Source organism: Asterias rubens, chromosome 3 (assembly GCF_902459465.1).
Source record: "Asterias rubens chromosome 3, eAstRub1.3, whole genome shotgun sequence".
NCBI classification, from domain to species: domain Eukaryota; kingdom Metazoa; phylum Echinodermata; class Asteroidea; order Forcipulatida; family Asteriidae; genus Asterias; species Asterias rubens.
In genome coordinates, this window is record NC_047064.1 from 18,959,315 (window position 1) to 18,979,913 (window position 20,599).

A 20,599-nucleotide genomic window follows, 5' to 3' on the forward strand; every position below is an offset into this window, starting at 1 on the left:
TGTAATGCCTCAAAACCTTTAAACAAACTAATATTCAGATGCCTCACTATGCAATGCCTCAAAACCTTTAAGCAAAACTAATATTCAGATGCCTCACTATGCAATGCCTCAAAACCTATAAACAAAACTAATATTCAGATGCCTCACTATGCAATGCCTCAAAACCTTTAAACAATTAAATTAAACTCATGCCACATTAATCCCAGAGATTACTGGACCTGTTCCCAATACTTCAAAAGACATCGTTATTAAAATTTCGATTTCAATTACAGTTTAAACTATAAAACAGTCTCAAAGCAACTATTCTATAGTAAAATTGCGGGTTTAAACCTTGTGTACAACTCTTTTGCGAGGACCCTTTGGTACTTTTGGTGTTAAGCTTTGAGCATGGAGGAAGTGCTCCGTGCTTTGAGAAACACTGGGAACCTGGGTGGTTCTGCCGTGCTCCTTAATAGGAGTGTTGGCTCTGAAAAGGGGAGCAAGGGCGGTCTCGACGTTTCGAACAGCTCGTCTTCCGTAGTGTTTGCTCATCTTAAGATGAGTTTTCTTAGTGAGTTGTTGCAATTAATAGACTAAATGTAAATGCTTATTATGACTCGTCCCAACAAGAATGCTTTATTAGATCTAAAGCCAGCCGATTTCACGAAACGCTAGGATTAATCCTATTTCAAGTTAGGACGAGTTTACTTGTACTTAGAATGGGTTCAATGCGTCCTTGCATCTTCGGATAAAGGAACTTAACTCGTGTTAAGTCCTAAGATTAACCCGACGGCTGTCCCATGCAGATACGATTACGAATTTGTCCAAATTGAAACACGCTGGTCATCTTTCCGCTTGATGGGTTAACGTCCATAATTTGACGAGCAGTGCATGTTTTTTTATCATTTTTTTTTTCAAACAGTAATAAAATAATATGAATTCACTCAGAAGGGATCATCGCGGTTTATTCGTGGCAATTACTGTTAACGAGTGTATAGCACCTACCGCGTTCCTATTTATATTGCATGAGTATACATCTATAAATAAAAAGTATTGGTATAGTTTTAATAACAGTGACTCGAGTTAAACCAAAAATGGATTAGAGTTTATAATTTCATGTACAGCCACGGGCAAGATATGACCATGGCGACAGTGCCAGTTTAAAGGCACTATCGACAATTTCACTAAACTCTTTATCGGTTAGGATTAATCTTAGGACTTATGACGAGTTGGGTTCCGTATATGAAGACGTTAGGGCGGATTGAACCCATCCTAAGTTAGGATGAGTTACTCGTCCAAACTCTAGAAAGGATTAATCCTACAGCGTTTCGTGAAATCGGCTGCTGTGTACACCTTTTGGTATAATTATTGTCAGAAACCAGTATTCTCACTTGGTGTATCCCAACATATGCATTATTTGAACAACAACTATAGAGAACAATACAAGAAAAAACACCCTTGTTGCATGCACAAATTTAGGTGCTTTCATATGCCTAAAACAAGACTATAGTACTGAAGTCTTTTAATATTTGGGTGAGAATTTACCTCTTACTCGAAAATTACGTTACTTGGGAGCCGTTTCTCACAATGTTTCAAACTACTAACAGCTCCCCGTTGCTCATTTACCGAGCTAACGAGTATTTTAAGAATATACCGAGAGCGTCCAGTGGCCAATTTCGTAGCGCTGCTTAAGCTAAAAAGCACGAAAATAGCTCGCTTATTTTCACATGTTACTGGCAAAAATTTCATGCCATAATATACATTGCTTGTGACTGGTATTTAGCTGGTGTTTACTTAGCATAACAATTGAGTGGAGTCTTGGCTGGTAATCTGATTTTACTAAGCATGGATTGTTTTGCTTAAGCAACATTTTGTGCTTAAGCAGCTCTACGAAATTGGGCCCTGTACCTTTAAGTATTTAATTACAGGGTACATAAAACATAATTGACTTTTGAGTTAGACGGGTATCACCGTGACCATGACGCCGCAAATTAGGCAACCGTAGAAAGACAGGGTTTAATGAACTGATGCCAAACCTGACAGTGGAACAGGGTCCAAGTTCATGGCTCTGCTTTGTTAAACAAATTTCCGTTAAATTTACAGGCAAAGTTCCGGCAGCAAAATTTCCGGAACTTTTTAAAGGTTCCGTAAATTTCAGGGTTTTATTTCTTTTTTTTCTTCCATATGCGGAATTACTTGTCAAAAGAATATAGCGAAAGAAAAAAAATTATCTAACGGAATTAACACACAAATAATTAAATTCCGTACAAATATTTTGGAAATAAAAACCCGTAAAATACACAAAATTACTTACAGTATGTGCTTATCACCAAATATACATATGTATATTGATACCTACCTCACCATGCAATGCCTCAAATCCCATAGTTCAATACTTATTGTTAATAACCAATAGCATTACTGCAACCCCTTTTTAGAGACCATCCAACATAACCACACACGTTGCTCATTCAATTTAATCGGTGCATAGAGTTATCGATGGTTGATTAATGTAGACACATTTTGTGTAATGATCTTTAATTGGATTGGATGACGCGACAACATTCAACTTGAAGCAGCTTACGGCCGATTACATGAAATAAGAGGCTACTTAGGGTGTAGTTATTTTTCTTATTTAAGAAAATCATTCAAAGCATGGTTGGATTTAACATCCATCTGTTGGTATAACACATTATTGGAAACGGCTGCCTCTGAAGTAACACAACAATTTTAGAAGGATAATTTCTGAAAGCTCACAAATTTGTGCAACAAGAGTGTGTTTCTGTCATTATTTTTGTGCAACTTCGATGACAAATTGAATCAAAACTTTTGCCCCTTTGTTATTTTTATGCATATTTTGCGATACAACCAAGTGGGAATACTGGTGTTTGACAATTACCAAAGATGTCAAGGAGTGGGATTTCATCAATTCACAAAGAGTTAAAACTAGTCTGATCTCAAGTTACTCGTTCAAGCTAAATAGGACCACCCTTAAGTGTTTAATAACTACTAGGGCTACTCGTCCTAACTTAGGACAAGCCAGTCATTTTTAACATCTCCTAGCTAGGACTAGTCCTAAGTTAGGACTAGTCTTAATTCTTTGTGAAATCGAAAGTGCCTTTAAGAACAATATTCTCTCACGCGATGCAGTCAAATTTAAGCTGCGAGAGAAAAGGATGTATCACCATCTATTACCTCCACGTGTTGAAATAATATTCAAACTTCGCATCCACAGCACGCTGCGCGCAACTAACCCCTCCACCGGAGGAGCAACAAATCCTTTGCAAAATTACTGCTAGGCAAAAATGGCTTCATTCGAGCCGAATGACTTCGCCAACTTTTTATTGATGACTAAAATGTTGTTTTATCTTGTCGACCATGTTAACGTCTGCACGGAAACTCATCAGGCGTTGCGGATTGCACGCCTCTCGTTGAACCTTGAATTTGTGTACAGTTAAATGACTTAGAAAAACAAAACAGACCTTTCGGGGTGTTGGTTATTGTTCTATTACGCTTGTTTGACATTCATCCAGAAATTGTAGAGTAAGCTTGAGTGGAAGCCAGAAGCCGAAGTCAAATCGGCTACGGCTTAGGCACGTAATGGTCGTGTGCGTAGATAGCAAAAGTGAAATAAGTGAGTAATAATTGAGAACAAAAAAAACCAACAAAGGAAAAACAGCATTTATGCAAATTATTCATATTTGTCCTTTCTTCTCGTTCTACTTTTAGAATAGGTTGTTTGCGTGGGGGTTGCAAGAGACAACTCCATTCAAGTGAGATGTAACAATGGTATCATTTCCACTTACTACCAGGGCTCGTGCGTACATTTTATTGAACAACAGAGGCAAACAAACGGCAATTTATAATTTATTCAAATTATGCATATTTCCCCTACTTCCTTGTTTCTACCTAGTTGTTCGTGATTTTTCAAGAGACATTTGCTTAAAAAAGCAAATGTTGTTGCAATTTTGTCCAGGTCAAGCCATTTCCTGACATACGCCTCTCTTAATATGTATTCATGAGGTACGTCACAATGCTAATTTAAAACGAGGCGACGGGCGCAGCCACTGCACGTGGTGCTGAACGTGCGCCCATAGCCTCATTTTGGGTAATAATTGTGATGTCCTGCATAAATATTAAAAGAGGCGTATAGGTTATAGACCTCTTCAGCGATCCGGCCATAGCCGCTTCAAAGCCGTTAATGCGGCCCTATAGCTTCGATTTCAGATGCATTTATTGGGTGTGGATGAACTGGCCTTGAATCTAAAGATTGCATGTTATTTACGTGGTATGGTCGGCAACAAAATAAGTACGGCGAAAAACAAGTTCAGTGACGTATTGGCAACGAGGATATCAAACGATAAATAGATGGGTTACGAAAGGAAAGGTGAGATAGAAAACAAAACAACATGGTACGGAAATAAACTGTTATCCGCGTCCGCGGTAACAATCGACAATAACAGATCAAATGTGATTCAATCTTTCAGATGCCGTGGGAATGAACACCTTTTCACATTAATCAGTAATCCCAAGACGTCGCATGATCTGTGCTCTTCATGTTATCAAGTCCAAGCTATAGTCAAAGTTGCCGTAATAATAACATCGTGTTTTCCCACCAACTGTTCATTTGAAATTTGCGACGGAAAAATACCATACCCTTTATGAGTTGTCTACTATAAACTCGTGAACACGGTTCAAGCCCCTTCAGATTCGTCGAGGACTACATAGATTGCCATGTACGAGTAAATGCTTCTCCAAATGTTATCTTACTGCAAAATAGTTAACTTCAATATGTTTTGGAGGATTTGGTCTTCTTGAAATACGTTGCCAGTGCTTGAACTTTGACTGGCGATTGCGCGTCCACTTTGACGTCCCCAGTATACTCCGAGTAGCTACTTGAGTAGTATGTTTGGCCACTTCAACCAGCGAATTAACATCGCGCTAAAGGGTGCTCACTTGATCTAATTTCCATGTCTCGTCATGTCTCGTGGGGATAGTTTGCCCCGATTGTTGAATAAATTGTTCCAGAGTGGTTTGACAAATTTAGCTCTCGATGCTTCTCTGTCGGGGGGGGGGGGGGGGGGGGGCGTTTGCATTCGGCAAACGTCTCGAAGGACACAAACATCGTACTGGGCCCAGTGGATTTGTAAAATCAGTACAATGGAGCAAGAACAACATGATAGGGATGGACGGGGGAAATAGCGACGTCCACAAAATGGAAAAAGGTCAATTCTAATCAAAGAATGAAAGGTTTACTTACAGGTACTATGGGTGCAATCGAGAAACAATGACGCAAGGGGTTGGGAGAGAGATACCATGGTATCCTTTTTAGTGCAGTCTTCGAGTTGTCCATAGGCTTCTCCTGTAGGATGGTGCAAACAGTTGGAAATCATTACGTATAATTAAGGTCTCATGGGGGCATAGAATCAAACCGTCCTTGGTCCCTATAGACTGTGATACGAACTATACACGGTGCACGAAAACAACCTGGGAACGAGGTCGGGTTACGCGTTCGTCGTTTCTTTGTTTATATAGTAAAGCCTGGTTCATACTTCCTGTGAATGACGTCAAAAAATTCGCATCGAATAATTCATATCAGTTGCTTTGTGCTCGTTCTCCTGAGAAAACTTTCGTGTGACGTCAAAATTCGTCTCGCATTTGCATTCGCATGAAGTATGAACCGGGCTTAATAGATTCAAGTATCTAATTGAATAAACCTTATATTCATTCGTTACTCGGGGCAGGATAAAGGGTAGGCTGGGGTTGGTTTATGGACTTTATTATGACCCTCGAATCCGTCACTCGATGACGCTCATGACAATTTGTCACATCATCAGTATAATGAATACAACGTTATGCAGCATCTTCATTTTTATAATTGCCAACTGCTGTCAAAATCACCAAATAGGAGGGAAAAAAATAAGGCCTAGCACCTTTTTGAAACCTGCGTACAATTTGAACGGTGTATCCACTATAAAACAAAGCCAGATCCCAAGCCGGGGTTTTAAAAAGCCCCAATTTAGAATACATTTTTAACTTGTAAACAATAGTAATGTCTAAAAGAAACAACGTTATTCACAAACTATACGGTATTTGATGATGTTGCTATATAGTTGTCACTCCATTTAGTCCTTTCTTGTTTTGTTTCCCCACAGGTATTCCAAGAAACCGTCCTTGATTGGACTAGTATGCGTGTTTGACCGTGTTTGACCATCACCCATTCACCATGTCCAATTACTCCGATTCAGAGTATACAGACTGCGGTAACTCCTCCTGTGACCCTTTCAGTTATAACTATCCTGACCGAGAATTCAAGATACCCATCCCTATCTATATCTACGCTGCCCTGGCCATCGTGGGCGTCTTAGGCAACGCCAGTATCATCTTAGTAATCGTCTTGAACGCTGAGCTGCGCCGCTCCCAGATCAACGTCTTAATCATCCAACTTGCCATCGGGGACCTCCTCTTCATCCTCCTGACGGGACCGATTAAGATAGAACATGAGATCGATCCCTTTTGGGAGTCCGGTGCGGCTGCCTGTAAGGCCTACCGGTTCGGTGAGACCTTAGCCATGGGCATCTGCGTTTACTCCATCACGGCCTTCAGCATCCGTCGCTTCATGGGTGTCGTCATGAGGAAAGGGGAGAGGAACTATACCAACGTACTGGTGTGCGCGGAGTGGGTCACCTCAATCGCTATCGCGGTCCCCACGCTCTTCATAGCCAAGATGGAGCCGAGTCTACGAGGGGATAGATTCGTCTGCCGTTTCTCATACAGTGACGTGCCGGCTAAGATCTACGTAGCTTTCTGGGTGAGCTTCTTGTACGCGATTCCGCTGATCATCATCGCCTACACGAACGTCTCGGTTATTGTAAAGCTTCTGCAGAGTACAAGGAAGTTCTCCGGGGAGCAGGTCAACCGATCCCTCCTGAAACAGTTCAAGATTCGCCGCAACCGAGCCGCAATGTTCATACTTATCACTGTGTTCTTCGCGGTGTTCTGGCTGCCTTACTACGTATATCGTTTCTTGCATATATTCTATGCGGGTTCGGGGGACAACCCGCTCCTGGACATCTCGCGTAACGTACATTACTATGCAGCTATTGCTAATTCCTGCTGTAATCCTTACGTCATGTATATGATGAGCTCCAAATACAGACAGGCCCTCTGTTGTCGACTGTCTGCCAGGAAAACGGGAATAACTTCGGCGAACTCCGTGAGGAGTGTTCGCGTCAGGACAACGCAGTTCAGTTCATTGAAAACCAAACAGCAGGACTAAAGATGAGCCAAGCACTGAAATCAAGACAAAAACTATTATCTGCATAGACAGTGTTTTGATTAATGACTGCAGTATTTTATTAAAAAATCATTCAAATGCACTATATCTGTATATGCCGTCTAAGTATTTAAGAAAACACACAATGTAAACTAAGATTGCATATTCACTACCTTATGGAAACCGAGAACAAAACAGAAAAGTTGTAAACAGGGAGTTTCTGAAGACTGGGGTGTTCCACAAGGAAGTTGTGTGCAAAGTCTATGGGAAGTTCTCAACTACAGGGACAAAGAAAAGAACAAAAGATGTCTCCACAGGGGGATGAAACCAAAAAGTATGTGTGTAGTCTTGTATCAAGGCACCACTGTGAGAAATAATCTTTTAAAAATTCATTTGAAATGAAGTATTTCAGCTGGCTAAATTTGCTTCTTCATTGCCCCCCCCCCCCCTCATAAGAAGACTTCCAAATGCACATTTGTTTCTAATCCTTCCAAATTGGGGTGTTTTTGTTCGATTTCGTTTTTTTCACTACCTTTTTTGTTAAGGCATTTATGACGACGTTTCGATCTTAAACGGCGATCGAGCGCGCACTGTACTGTTTGATAGTAAGTTGACGTGATATGCTTGGAGACCTTTCACACAGGAATGGGACTTGAATCAAGTCTACGCTTTAGGGGTTTGTCATTGCATGTCTTTCCAATGCATTCAGATTCGTCCTCGTGCACGATCTTATTTCAGATGAGTAGGAAGCCTGTCCTAATTTGGATGGTATTCGAGTAAGGCCTTTTAATGTACTGGCCTTACAGAAACAAAGTTAATTCAACAAACGATTTTGATGTTGCCTTGTCCTGTTTGTGTGTGTCCCTCCGAGCCCCCCTTCCCCCCCCCCCCCCCCCCCCCCCCCCCCACTCCGCTACCACTATTTATATCACTATCCCACTATTAATCATATAAAATTATCACATTAAAGGCAGTGACACTTTTGGTAATTACTCAAAAAAAGTTATTAGCATGAAACCTTACATGTTAATAAGTAATGGGTAGAGGTTGATAGTATAAAACATTGTGGGAAACGGCTCCCTCTGAGGTAACATAGTTTTCGAGAAAGAAGTAATTTTCCACGGATTTGATTTCGAGACCTCAGATTTAGAATTTGAGGTCACGAAATCAAGCATCTGAAAGCACACAACTCCGTGTGACAATGTTGTTTTTTCATCCATTATTAACTCGCAACTTTGACGACCAATTGAGCTCAACTTTTCATAGGTTTGTTATTTTATGCATATGTTGAGATGCACCAAGTGAGAAGACTGGTCTTTGGCAATTACCAATAGTGTCCAGTGTCTTTAAAAGGTTTCAAACTGCAGTTTGTCCTTCTCACAGTGTCAGGCTTGAAGAGGGCAAGGCCATTTTCATTTTGCAAATGGCAGAAAATCATAAAGTCTATTATAGGTTTTCTCGGTCAATTTCGGAAAATGAGCAGCCAATTTACGCAGTAAAAACCGGAGAGGCAAAATAGCTTTGATTCGAACGCATGAACATTAAATTGGCTGCTCATTTGCTGAATTTGACCGATAAAACCTATAATTTAAAACTTTTAAAGGGGCCTCACGGCTAAGACCAGCAGGACAACAGTGGCCGAGGCCCCGGTGGCCTCATTGGAATGTCATGCCTACAATGTCTCACCCTTTTTTTGTTCGCTCTTCATGGGTAGCAGGCCCACCATCATTTCCAAAACGAAATCGAATATGTTTACACTGTCATGCCTTCGGAAGTAGGATGAACCTCTGGACAGTTTTATTTCCAAGTGTTCAACGTCATCGAATGCTCAACTAATGAAATTGAAGGACTTTCTTTTTCACGATTGAATTTGAGGGGAGCACTCGTTTTCAAATAGAACTGAGTGAGCTGATAATGAAATGTGTACCACAAAAAAAAGGTCAGAAAAAAAAACCTTGACTTGTTTTCAACCTGTAAGAATTCAATGTAAGCGGGGAATGAATCCAGTCGAACACTATGCTGGACCGGATTGATTTTCTCTCGTTCTCTTTCGAGCGAGGTGCAATGAAGGTCCTACTGTTTTAAACTGATGCAGAATGGTGAGGGTTCTAATCAAGAAATGACATTTAAAAACAACTTTTTGTGAAAAGAATGTCTGTTCCTTATAAAGGTGAAATTTATTTAATCACTTATTACTGAAGTCTACATGCACCGTTCATTCAGAAGTGTTCGAGGCGAAGGTTGATTTTGAAAGGGTTTAAAGACACTGTGGACACTATTGGTGATTGCCAAAGATCAGTCTTCTCACTTTGGTGTATCTCAACATATGCATAAAACAACCAACCTGTGAAAATTTGAGCTCGACTGGTCATCGGAGTTGTGAGATAATAATGAAAGGAAAAAACACCCTTCTCACACGAAGTTGTATGCTTTGAGATGCTTGGTTTTCGAGACCTCAAAAGCTGAGGTCTCGAAATCAAATTCGTGGAATATTATTTCTTCCTCGAAAACAACGTCACTTCGGAGGGAGCCGTTTCTCACAATGTTTTATACTATCAACCTCTCCCCATTACTCGTAATCAAGAAAGGTTTGATGATAATAATTATTTTTGCGTAACTACAAATAGTGTCCACTGCCTTTAAGAACCAAGGGTGGTGCATCCTAACGTAGGACTAAGCCAATCAGAGCTCACTTAGATCTTGAGAGCACTTCATTATCATTCACACGATCCGAAAATGTGACACGCACTTTTTGCAAGGATATTTTACACAACGAAATTTGCGTTGTTTGTTGGTTGGTTGGTTGGTGTGTCTGTTTGTTGGAGTGTTGGTTTTTTACAGCATTAAAATGCGTTTCTTGTGAGATGTAGGAATGCTACCGTCGGTTTGTTATAACATTTTTCACTGTCACTTATTCAGTTATCCACTTAGGCCTTCATCATCGTCAGCTGTTTCAATAACACATTAATAACATTATCCGGGAGTTAACACCTAAAGAAAAACACGTAGAGTCTAACAAGAGCAAACGGGGGTTCTATTTTTGTGAATGTTGTGTAAATTGGCCCTTGTGAACCGAGAGAGTTGAATGTATTTTTACCTCATCCTTATTCAGGTGCACGTGTCCTACTTTGTGTGCACTTCAATCGGGTTAACATCAAACTGGAACACATTCCTATAAGCATGGGTTAAAATGACAGTGGGTTATTTGAGATCTGTTGATTGAAATATGAGAACAGGTTGAGAGGATTTGGAATATTTAGAGAGTCTGTGAGTGAGTGTGTGGGATGTTAAGCCGTTTGACAAGGACTTTATTAAGGCACTGGACACCTTTGGTAATGGTAACTGGCAAAGGCTGGTTTTCACTTTGTTCATCCCAACACTATGCCTAAACAACACACCTGCAAAAGATTTGGCTCAATTGGTAAATTGGTATGCAATTGTCGCCAGACACATAAGGCCTGAAGACCACTTCAAGGTGTGGGCTACAATCAAGTTTGTTTTTTTCCAGAGGCCGTTGCCATCTACTCCTGGGGCTGAAACAGGGTTACCCCCTTTACAGTCCATACGGATGCTAGGCTTGGGTATCATCAATCAGAAGCCTGGCCGGTAGAGCAAAAAGCACTACCTCCCCAATTTTACGTAGCAAGTGTCACGGCCGGGATTCGAACCGACACTCTGCTGATAAAACACCAGAGCTTAAATCCAGTGCTCCCAACCGCTCGGCCATGACACGCCAAAGAAAGATAATACAAGAAGAACAAAACCTTTTAAGGTTTATTAAAATAAAAGAAAATACACCCTTGTTGTACCCTGTGTGTGTGTTTTCAAATGCCCATTAATAAAAGGCTTCAGCTAAGGTATGTTATTATTTGAGTAAGAATTTACTTCTTTCTTAACAACTACGTTATTTCAGAGGGAGCCTTTTCTCACAATGTTTTATACTATCAACAGCTCTCCATTGCTCGTTACCGAGTACGTTTTTATGCTAACAATCATTTTGAATAATTTATTACCAATAGTGTCCATTGCCTTGACGCCGTTGAGAAGGACTTTTAAATAGGGCTTCATAGTGTTTTGACAGCGCGACAGTTTTGATATCATCAATTCGCCTTCTCGTATACAAAACTACGGAAGTCCATTAACACCACACAAAACATGAATTTTTAAACCGTTATTACGGAAATGCATTTTTGTTCGCACTAACGTACAAAACCAATTTGGACATCACTTAAAAATAATACAAAAATAATTATAGAAAACAAAGTCATGGACAACAAAAAAAGGTCCTTTGTTTACGTGTTAACAGTGGATGTGTGTGCACACGGTAAAGATAAAACGCATCGGCAGTATAGATCAAATCGCGTCTGGAAACAGGGTTAATTTTTGAAAATTGGGCGAAATGTCGACAGGTGTTGTTTGCTTACATGGAACAAGTCCAAATAATTTGCAATTTTTTCATGCAATGTCGCTGCTACGCAAAATCAATACTTGTTACAGCAAATACGTGCCCTTTTGCAGCCCAATAATGATATTGGCCTTTGATTTCAATCCCGGGTGCATGCAATTTCACTTTGGACAATTAATTTAACATAAATCAATAAGCACCTGTTTTGGGGTTCATTATTGGAGTATGGTGTTTTACTTTATTTCCTGCGGAATTCAAATCACTACGCGTGGGCATGAACTATACTGATAGATCGTATTGGGAATCAATTCATCACATCGAGAAAAAGAACATTCCTTCCTGAATATTTCCCCCTGTTTCATAAATAATTTAATTCGTTTGAAAAGAAACAGGAACAAATATCGCACACTGACACGGGTATATTAATAGTGGCTTCTATTTTACGTGCATATCCGTCACTCAGTGACGCTCAGGGCGCTTCAACATTCAGTATTTTCCTGCAAGGTATTTGGGACTACGTTTGAAAAGGTGTGCTGTCAATCAAACCAGGAACACCTGGGCAAACAAACGCCTTATCCTTTCGATAACTGTGTTCTTTTTACGTGCGTTACACAACACCCGGGACCAACAGCTGTACGTCCAATCCCATACACGTATAACTATGCAGAATATAACACAATTAAACAACTCATTTTGTTTTATCCTTTTCCTAAACAAAGATGCACTGTTATACCTGGATTGTTTGACTGTGTGGTTTTTTTTCTGCGAATGAGGAGGTAATTTGCTGTTGTTGTCCGCTTGTTTGGTGATGAAAGGTTCGATGACGTGAGGGTGAATTAAAGAGATGTGTTTTTTGGTCACAAAAGCATGAGACAGATTGTATCAGAACAAGATTTTTGTCCAACCCGATTGCTATAGATATGGGACCATGATCGCTCATTTTACTTTGGATTTTGGATGAATGCACAACAGTACAACCGAAACAACATAATTTAACTCCTAAACTCCCGGGTCAGACTTGACCCGGATGCTGCGTTATAAATTGGGGCCTGACCCATTTCTAGGTCGGGCTGACCCGGAAAGTGGTTTTAGAACAGCTAGATATGGGACCATGGTAACTCGTTTTACCGTGAAGTTTGGATGGATGCACAAGAGTATGACAGAAACAACACTCAACAAGTCCCGGGTCAAAGTTGATCCGAATTCTGCGTTATACTGGGGCCCGACCCATTTCTAGGTCGGGCTGACCCGGAAAGTGGTTTTTGAATAGCTAGATATGGGACCATGGTAACTCGTTTCACCGTGAAGTGTGTATGGATGCACAAGAGTATAACGGAGAAAAATAAACTGATAAACTATCAAAGTCCCGGGTCACATTAACCCTGACCGAGTCCCGGGTCAGGCTGATCGTTAAAGTGGTTTGAAAAAGTGATTTTAAATCGGATTAATTGTCAGATTTGACACAGATTTCGGGTCATAGAGCAGAGTGAGGACCTTAAGGAACTGGATCCGGGTCGAGTTCGACCCAGATGTGTTTGAAGTTTAACCTTAGATGTCACGAACACTACGTTGGTCAAAATGTTCACTGAGACTCGCTTGCAATTTGAATTATTAAAAGTAACTACTCATTTTGTATGAACTATCAGCTGGCAAAATATGATACCAAAGATTTCTGATTGTCACTAAAATAATGTGTACTGTTACTCGTTTTCTTTGTATTTATTAATTTGTGTTTTCATTTTTATTTTTATATCATTGTTTATATATATATATATATATTGTTGTTGGCAACTTGTTCCATTTTAGGGAATAGTGGATAAATGACCCATTCGCAAAACATCGGAAATTGTTACAAAAATAGCCAACATGGAAGTACACGGAAAATATTTCAGGTCTGTTTCACTCTACCTCTCTGCAAATAGTGTGAATGGGTATAGCTATAACCAAGAACATTATTTTGAATTCAATGGGAGACTTTCTGGGACGATAGAGGGCAGCAGACTTACCGGGTAAATCCATTGTTCTCAGAATTATGCGCATGTTCAGAACTACGTAAACAATGGAAATTTACCCGGTATGTCTGCTGCCACCTAGCGTTGGAAAGTCTCCTATTGAGTTGTGATTTAAATACGATACTTAAAAATAAGAATTTAAGATATAACTATATACAATCTTAAACAAATTAATATAAGAAATGTAGTGATTTTTATCATGAACAAAAATGTGTGTTGTACAAATTGAGGATATAATTGGTGTTTTTATATAAATCATGATTTCTCATTCCAAGATGGGACTCGTTTGATTTCAGTGAAATATGTACAAAAAATTGCCTTTTGGTATTTTGTAAGCTCGTTTTCTTCACAGTTGAGCGAGCTGTAGAGATTGTATAAGTGGGGTATAACCAATAAATGAAATATGTAAGATAAGAATAAATATATATTACTTTAAAATTTGATTGTGTGTAAATTGGTTTGACCTAAACGCACAAAATTATGATTGACTTATATAGTGATAATTTATAACCATTTTGAAAACTATAATATATTGAGTTAAAGGGGCACCATCGTCATGATCACAGCGCGTGTCTGTTGCCAGTCATTAAATTCTAAACTTTTACCCAATATCTTGGAAAAGCTGTTAAGCAGAAAGTACTGTTGCACACATTCCGTTGCTAAGCAAAATGTAGTAGGCACCAGTCACTGCAATGTACACATAATGTAATTTTGGCTGTTTCTGTGAAGCAATTATTTTCTGTGCTAAGCAATTTTTTATTTTTTATTTATTTATTTATTTTTTTTTTTTTGGGGGGGGGTTGCTTGCAAGCCTTGCGAAATCAGGCACAAGTAATACGACACACGCGCGCGGACGATAACAATGGCGGCGCTCTTTAAAACTGTTGTTTGCGATGTGACGGTGATTGCGTATAAAAATAAAGTGACTCGCTAAAGGATCATGGTTCCACGATGGGTGCCCCTTTAATTGTTCACATTCACTGTAAATTACTATTGTCTCGGTGGAGCACAGTGTTTGAAATAAAGAATAAAACAGTCAATCACCTCACAAATAGAGTTACCGGTTTCTAATTCATTCACCGGTTTCTAATTCAACGGCACATAAAGTTCTGACATCCCTTCGTTCCGACACCCCTATAATTTATGTAGTATACATCACAAATGTCCACAGATCTACATCAAACTTACACAGTTTAAAGATAATGGTGGTAGAAAGCTTCCCTTAAAATATTACTTGGCTGGGGTTATGTAGTTTTTGAGTGAAAACAGTTTCACACAAATAATTTGCGTCTCAGTGAAATGAACATTATTTTAGTATGTACAACGGGTTTACACGACTCATCTGAAAACACTGCACTGTGAGTTTCACTTTTTTGTCCTCAAAAACTTGACGGCTAATGAGGTTGAAAGTTCTACAGCTGTAACCTACATCTCCATTCACATAGATATTCAAGTCAAGACCAAAAACTTAAAGGCAGTGGACATCTATTGGTAATTTTAGCTCAATCGGTCATCGAAGTTGCGAGATAATACTGAAAGAAAAAACACCCTTGTCACACGAAGTTGTGTGCGTTTAGATGGTTGATTTCGAGACCTCAAGTTCTAAATTTGAGTTCTCGAAATCAAATTCGTGGAAAATTACTTCTTTCTCGAAAACTATGGCACTACAGATGGAGCCGTTTCTGACCATGTTTTATACCATCAACCTCTCCCCATTACTCGTCACCAAAAAAGGTTTTATGCAAATATATTATTTTGAGTAATTACCAATAGTGTCCACTGCCTTTAAAGATGTCAAAGACAGTGCAAATCGGTCTCGGATACAATCACTTCAAAGAGTATACAGTTATCAGGCAGTCCCATGACTATTATTGAAACATGACAATCCCTCGCTTAAAGACACTGGACGCTATTGGTAATTGTCAAAGACCAGTCTTCTCACTTGGTGTATGTCACCATATGCATAATATAACAAACCTGTGAAAATTTGAGCTCAATCGGTCCTCAAAGTTGCGAGACAACAATGACAAAAAAGTCACCCTTGTCACACGAAGTCGTGTGCTTTCAGATGCTTGATTTCGAGACCTAAAATTCTAAATCTGAGGTCTCGAAATCAAATTCGTGGAAAATTACTTCTTTCTCGAAAACTATACGTTACTAGAGGGAGCTATTTCTTACAATGTTTTAAACCGTCAACCTCTCCCCATTACTCGTCACCAAGAAAGGTTTTATGCTAATAATTATTTTGAGTAATTACCAATAGTGTCCACTGCCTTTAATATCACACCATCCGATATCCAATTGCTCCAGAAAGCACCATTAATAGTTGTCAACCATCCCAATTTGAGCTGTCGATTTGTACAAAATGTGATTTTACAGAGAGACAACGAATCCATCATCGTTCACGTTCGTTGTCTTCATGCAAGGTAAGTGTTCTGATGGCGACACGAGATCCCCATCTTCTCACGCGTCAACAAATCATTCTCAGACGCTTGTCGTTTTAAATGACAACATTATGCCTTAAAGGCAGTGGACACTATTGGTTATTACTCAAAATAATTATCAGCATAAAACTTTACTTGGTAACCAGTAATGGGGAGAGGTTGATAGTAAAAAACATTGTGAGAAACGGCTCCCTCTGAAGTGACGTAGTTTTCGAGAAAGAAGTAATTTTCCACGAAGTTGACTTCGAGACCTCAAGTTTAGAATTTGAGGTCCCGAAATCAAGCATCTGAAAGCACACAACTTCTGAAAGCATCTGAAAGCACACAACTTCGTGTGACAAGGGTGTTTTTCTCTTCATTAACCAATTGAGCTTAAATTTTCACAGGTTTGTTATTTTATGCATATGTTGAGATACACCAAGTGAGAAGACTGGTCTTTGACAATTACCAATAGTGTCCAGTGTCTTTAATGGGAAGTGTCTTGACCCTGCTTGGCAACCATTATTTAGATTGTATACCCCCTTCGAAAATAACATTGAAATGTCAAAGAGTTTACCTTGTACGATTCATGCCATGGGGAAATAAACCATGAAGAAAACAATAGTTTAAAAAGTTAACATGGATATTCATTTTGGTTTTACCCACATACAACGTAGTACAACGTACCCATATACAATATATACCCATATACTGTGTTAGCACAGTGAACTCAGTATTTCCCAAAATAGCATTTCCCATCACTGTTTTTGATTAACCGTATCAGTTTAATGTAACGTTTGTGTTTTGTTTCGTACACAAAGTACACAAAACCTTTATTAAATGTTCTTTTCTCTTAAAAGGTTCAATAGTGAGTTCATTGCCATCAACACAAGGGCGTCGATGGTTGGGGGACGGGGGAGACATGTCCCCCACACCTTTTAGCCCGGGGGGGGGGGGGCACAGTATATCAAATGCCCCCCCCCCCCCCCACACACCCACACACACCCCACACACACCAGACACACACTTTTTGTCTGACTGTTCCATTAGAAATATGGAGTAAAATGTAAAAAAATATACATCACATACTAAGCGTATTTTAAGCGATCAAGTATTACAACAATTTTGTACGAGGCCGTTGAATTTCGCCTGATATAGGCCTACTGTATGTCTCCAAATGTGTAGGCGCTACCAATCAAAAGATGTTGTCCCAAATAAAGTAAAGGCGTGACCCCCCCCCCCCCCTCATGATACACCCTTTGCTCTGCTGTGCTAAACTTTTAGCATCACCCCCCCCCCCCCTCCACCCCAACCCCCTTCTTCGAATATATTAGAATACAAGTTTGGTAACGAGAATTGGAGAGCTGTTGACAGTATAAAAAAATGGTGAGAAATGGATCTTTCAGAAGTGACATGGTTTTTAAGAAAGAGGTAATTTCTCACTCCAATACTCACAAACTTCAAAGTTTGTTCTTTTACACGTAATTATCAAACGAAACCTTAAGCATGTTTCTTTATGTTTGGGTATGTTCGTTTTGTTACACTGCATCCTTCTCCAAACCTTGGCTTGCGTCATTAAAGACAGTGGACACTACTGGTAATGTATTTGAACATAATGATATACATAAATTTGAGCTCAATCGGTCGTCGAAGTTGCGAGATGATAATGAAAGAAAAAAACACCATTGTCACACGAAGTTGTGTGCTTTCGGATGCTATATTTCGAGACCTCAAATTCTAAACTTGAGGTCTCGAAATCAAATTCGTTGAAAACTACTTCTTTCCGAAAACTACGTCACTTCAGAGGAAGCCGTTTCTCACAATTTGTTAAACCATCAACCTCTCCCCATTACTCGTCACCAAGTAAGGTTTTATGCTAATAATTATTTTGAGTAATTACCAATAGTGTCCACTGTCTTTAAGCGTATTTTATAAGATACATATGGGTTATTTATTTCTCGATTGGTACTTGGTTGTTTTGCTGTTTTTCTATTTCAATCGAACGTGAAGACTTTTCGGTTTCACACGTGAAGGTGTAATGAAAACAATATTGAACTACGCATGGATTTTATTTTAACAAGTGAGAGGCACAGTAATTAACTGCTCCAGTTTCCATTTACTCAAGTTGGAGCGAGCAAGACATCAATGAATAATGCGGATTATAACCTCTTTCGGTTGAAATGGAAGATAACACGCGCCAGCGACTAACCATTAATAATAGACCATCTGCCACAGAAAGAAAAACACAGTTTTTTAGTATAGGTGAGTATATATTTGCAGACATAGGCTCAATTTCATAGAGCTGCTTAAGCAGAAAATATGTCTTGCGGTTAATAACGGTCCTTTAAGCTAGTAGTAGTCCCAGCCGATTGTCTTCCTTCCGCCCAGAATAGTAGTTAAAAAGCAGGACAATTATTAATTTTCAGAATTTAATAAGTCTCCAGAAAATCTGAAAAAAATAAACTACCAGGAAGACAGGTCTCTAAAGAGCAAACTCTACCTGGCAAATAAATATACATGTGGTGTTACCGCAAACCAAATATACATCGATACCTCACCATGCAATGACTCAAATCCCGTATACAACAAATATTGCCTAACAATTTCTTTGCTTAGCAGAAATGAACAGGATATCAGTCACAACATTGTACAAGTAACATGATTTATTGGGCTGGAAACCGTTATCCTGCGTGTGTGCATAGTTTTTTGGAGCTTAGCCACTTTTTGAGCTTAAGCAGCTCTATGAAATTGTTTATGTCACGTGGTGTTATGGCTGGTAACCGTATTCTGGTGAGCAAGTTTAGTTGGTGCTTAACACTTAATGTACTTAAGCAGCTCTATGCAACTGTGCCCCGGTGTTCTTCGCGGTCAGTCAAGGATAGCTTTTTGGTTGATTTATACGCATTTAAAGAAGTGAAGAACAAAAACTGTCCAAGCATGTTATCTTTGAGATCACAGACCCGTTCGAGTAATCAACCAATTTGTGAATCGTAAATACAGCAAGCTCCCAAATCGCTACATAAATCTACAACCTTGCGGGACTTTAGGATTTAATTATGCAATCTGTAAAAAAACCTGCAAAACGATCGATTGCAATTAGCAGCCGACAGAATACACAGGAACCAAACCATTCTGTCTGCTCCGTCAGAGAGAGATGCTGACAACATTCACGACTGTCTATTTCTTTCCCCAAAGGGCAGACCGGCAATCACACACCACCACCTGCGTTTAGAATAAGCAAATCGTAGCCTAAAAGTAAATACTCAAAAGTATGCGGTCTTCCACACAGATAATCGTATTCACTAACTGCGAAGGGAGACTTAATAATGTCGTAGTTGGCGTGACTTAGTAGGCGAGACGAAGCTAGGCTTTAGACACTGGGGAGCACGAGGGAGTCTGGCTTTAGACACACGGGGGACCCGTGCCCTCACCACCCCCACCATAATACCCCCATCACATTCCCCAAACAAATCGAGACTGCTTCGGGCCGAGTGATAATAGTGAATGCAAATAGGAGTACAAGTTTGAGGGCTTTGAACTAATGGTACTCTCTTAGTGATGTACACAAGTGAAAATTTCACCTTCTTTGCCCGAGTGGTGTCAATTTCACAAACCTGTGAAAATTTGAGCTCATTGTCAGTTGCGAGAAACTAATGAAAGAAAAAACACCCTTGTCACACGAAGTTGTGGTGCTTTCAGGTGCTTGATTTCTAAAGTCACCTGGAAGTGGTATTTTTTCAAAAATAAAGCTTTTGTCACTAATATATGTGTTTTGATGAGTGGAATATGAATAAACAGTTAACTACGGTTTAACAAAATCAGTTATTATGTTATTTACAAATTTAAGAGTAGACCCCGACCCGAGAGGGCGCTGTTCGTGACGTCAATCGAGGCAGACTTTGCCTGTAATGCGTAGAGTAAACACAATTGCAAAGTACATGTCGGACCAAGTCGTGAGTTTGTACGTTTCAAAAAAAAAAAAATAATGTTTTTTCCGGCAATGCCGACCAGGTGTATTGCTGCTGAATGCAGAAAAGCACTTTTTGAAATGTACCAACTCACGACTTGGACGTACATGTACTTTGCACGTGTGTTTACTATACGCATTGCAGGCAAAGTCTGCCTCGATTGACGTCACAAAAGGGGTAGGCGGAGTCAGCCCCCCAAACAACTTTTTTAAACATATAAATCGTGAAAAACAATTACTAAAAAAATTGTTGTATTGTTCGTAAGCATATACTCTTATGTTTGAAAGAAAAAAAATTATATTTCCAGGTGACTCTAAGCCTCAAATTCTAAATCTGAGGTCTCGAAATGAAATTCGTGGAAAATTACTTCATTCTCGTAAACTACCTACTTCGGAGGGAGCTGTTTCTCACACTGTTTTATACTACCAACCTCTACCCCTTACTCGTTACCAAGTAAGGTTTTATGCCAATGCATATTTTGAGTAATTACCAATAGTGCCCACTGCCTTGAAAAGCACTTCCCTATTTCTTTAAAA

At 39.5% G+C, this 20,599-nt stretch overlaps 1 protein-coding gene across 1 annotated transcript; it reads left to right on the top strand.

Annotated features, from left to right (window-relative positions):
• The first annotated feature begins 6,075 nt into the window (after window positions 1-6,075).
• On the top strand, window positions 6,076-7,707 carry LOC117288343 (neuropeptide CCHamide-1 receptor-like). Its single transcript, XM_033769163.1, has one exon. It carries the CDS (start codon window positions 6,206-6,208, stop codon window positions 7,256-7,258), a length of 1,053 nt encoding a protein of 350 aa, XP_033625054.1. The 5' UTR covers window positions 6,076-6,205; the 3' UTR covers window positions 7,259-7,707.
• Window positions 7,708-20,599: the final 12,892 nt, after the last annotated feature.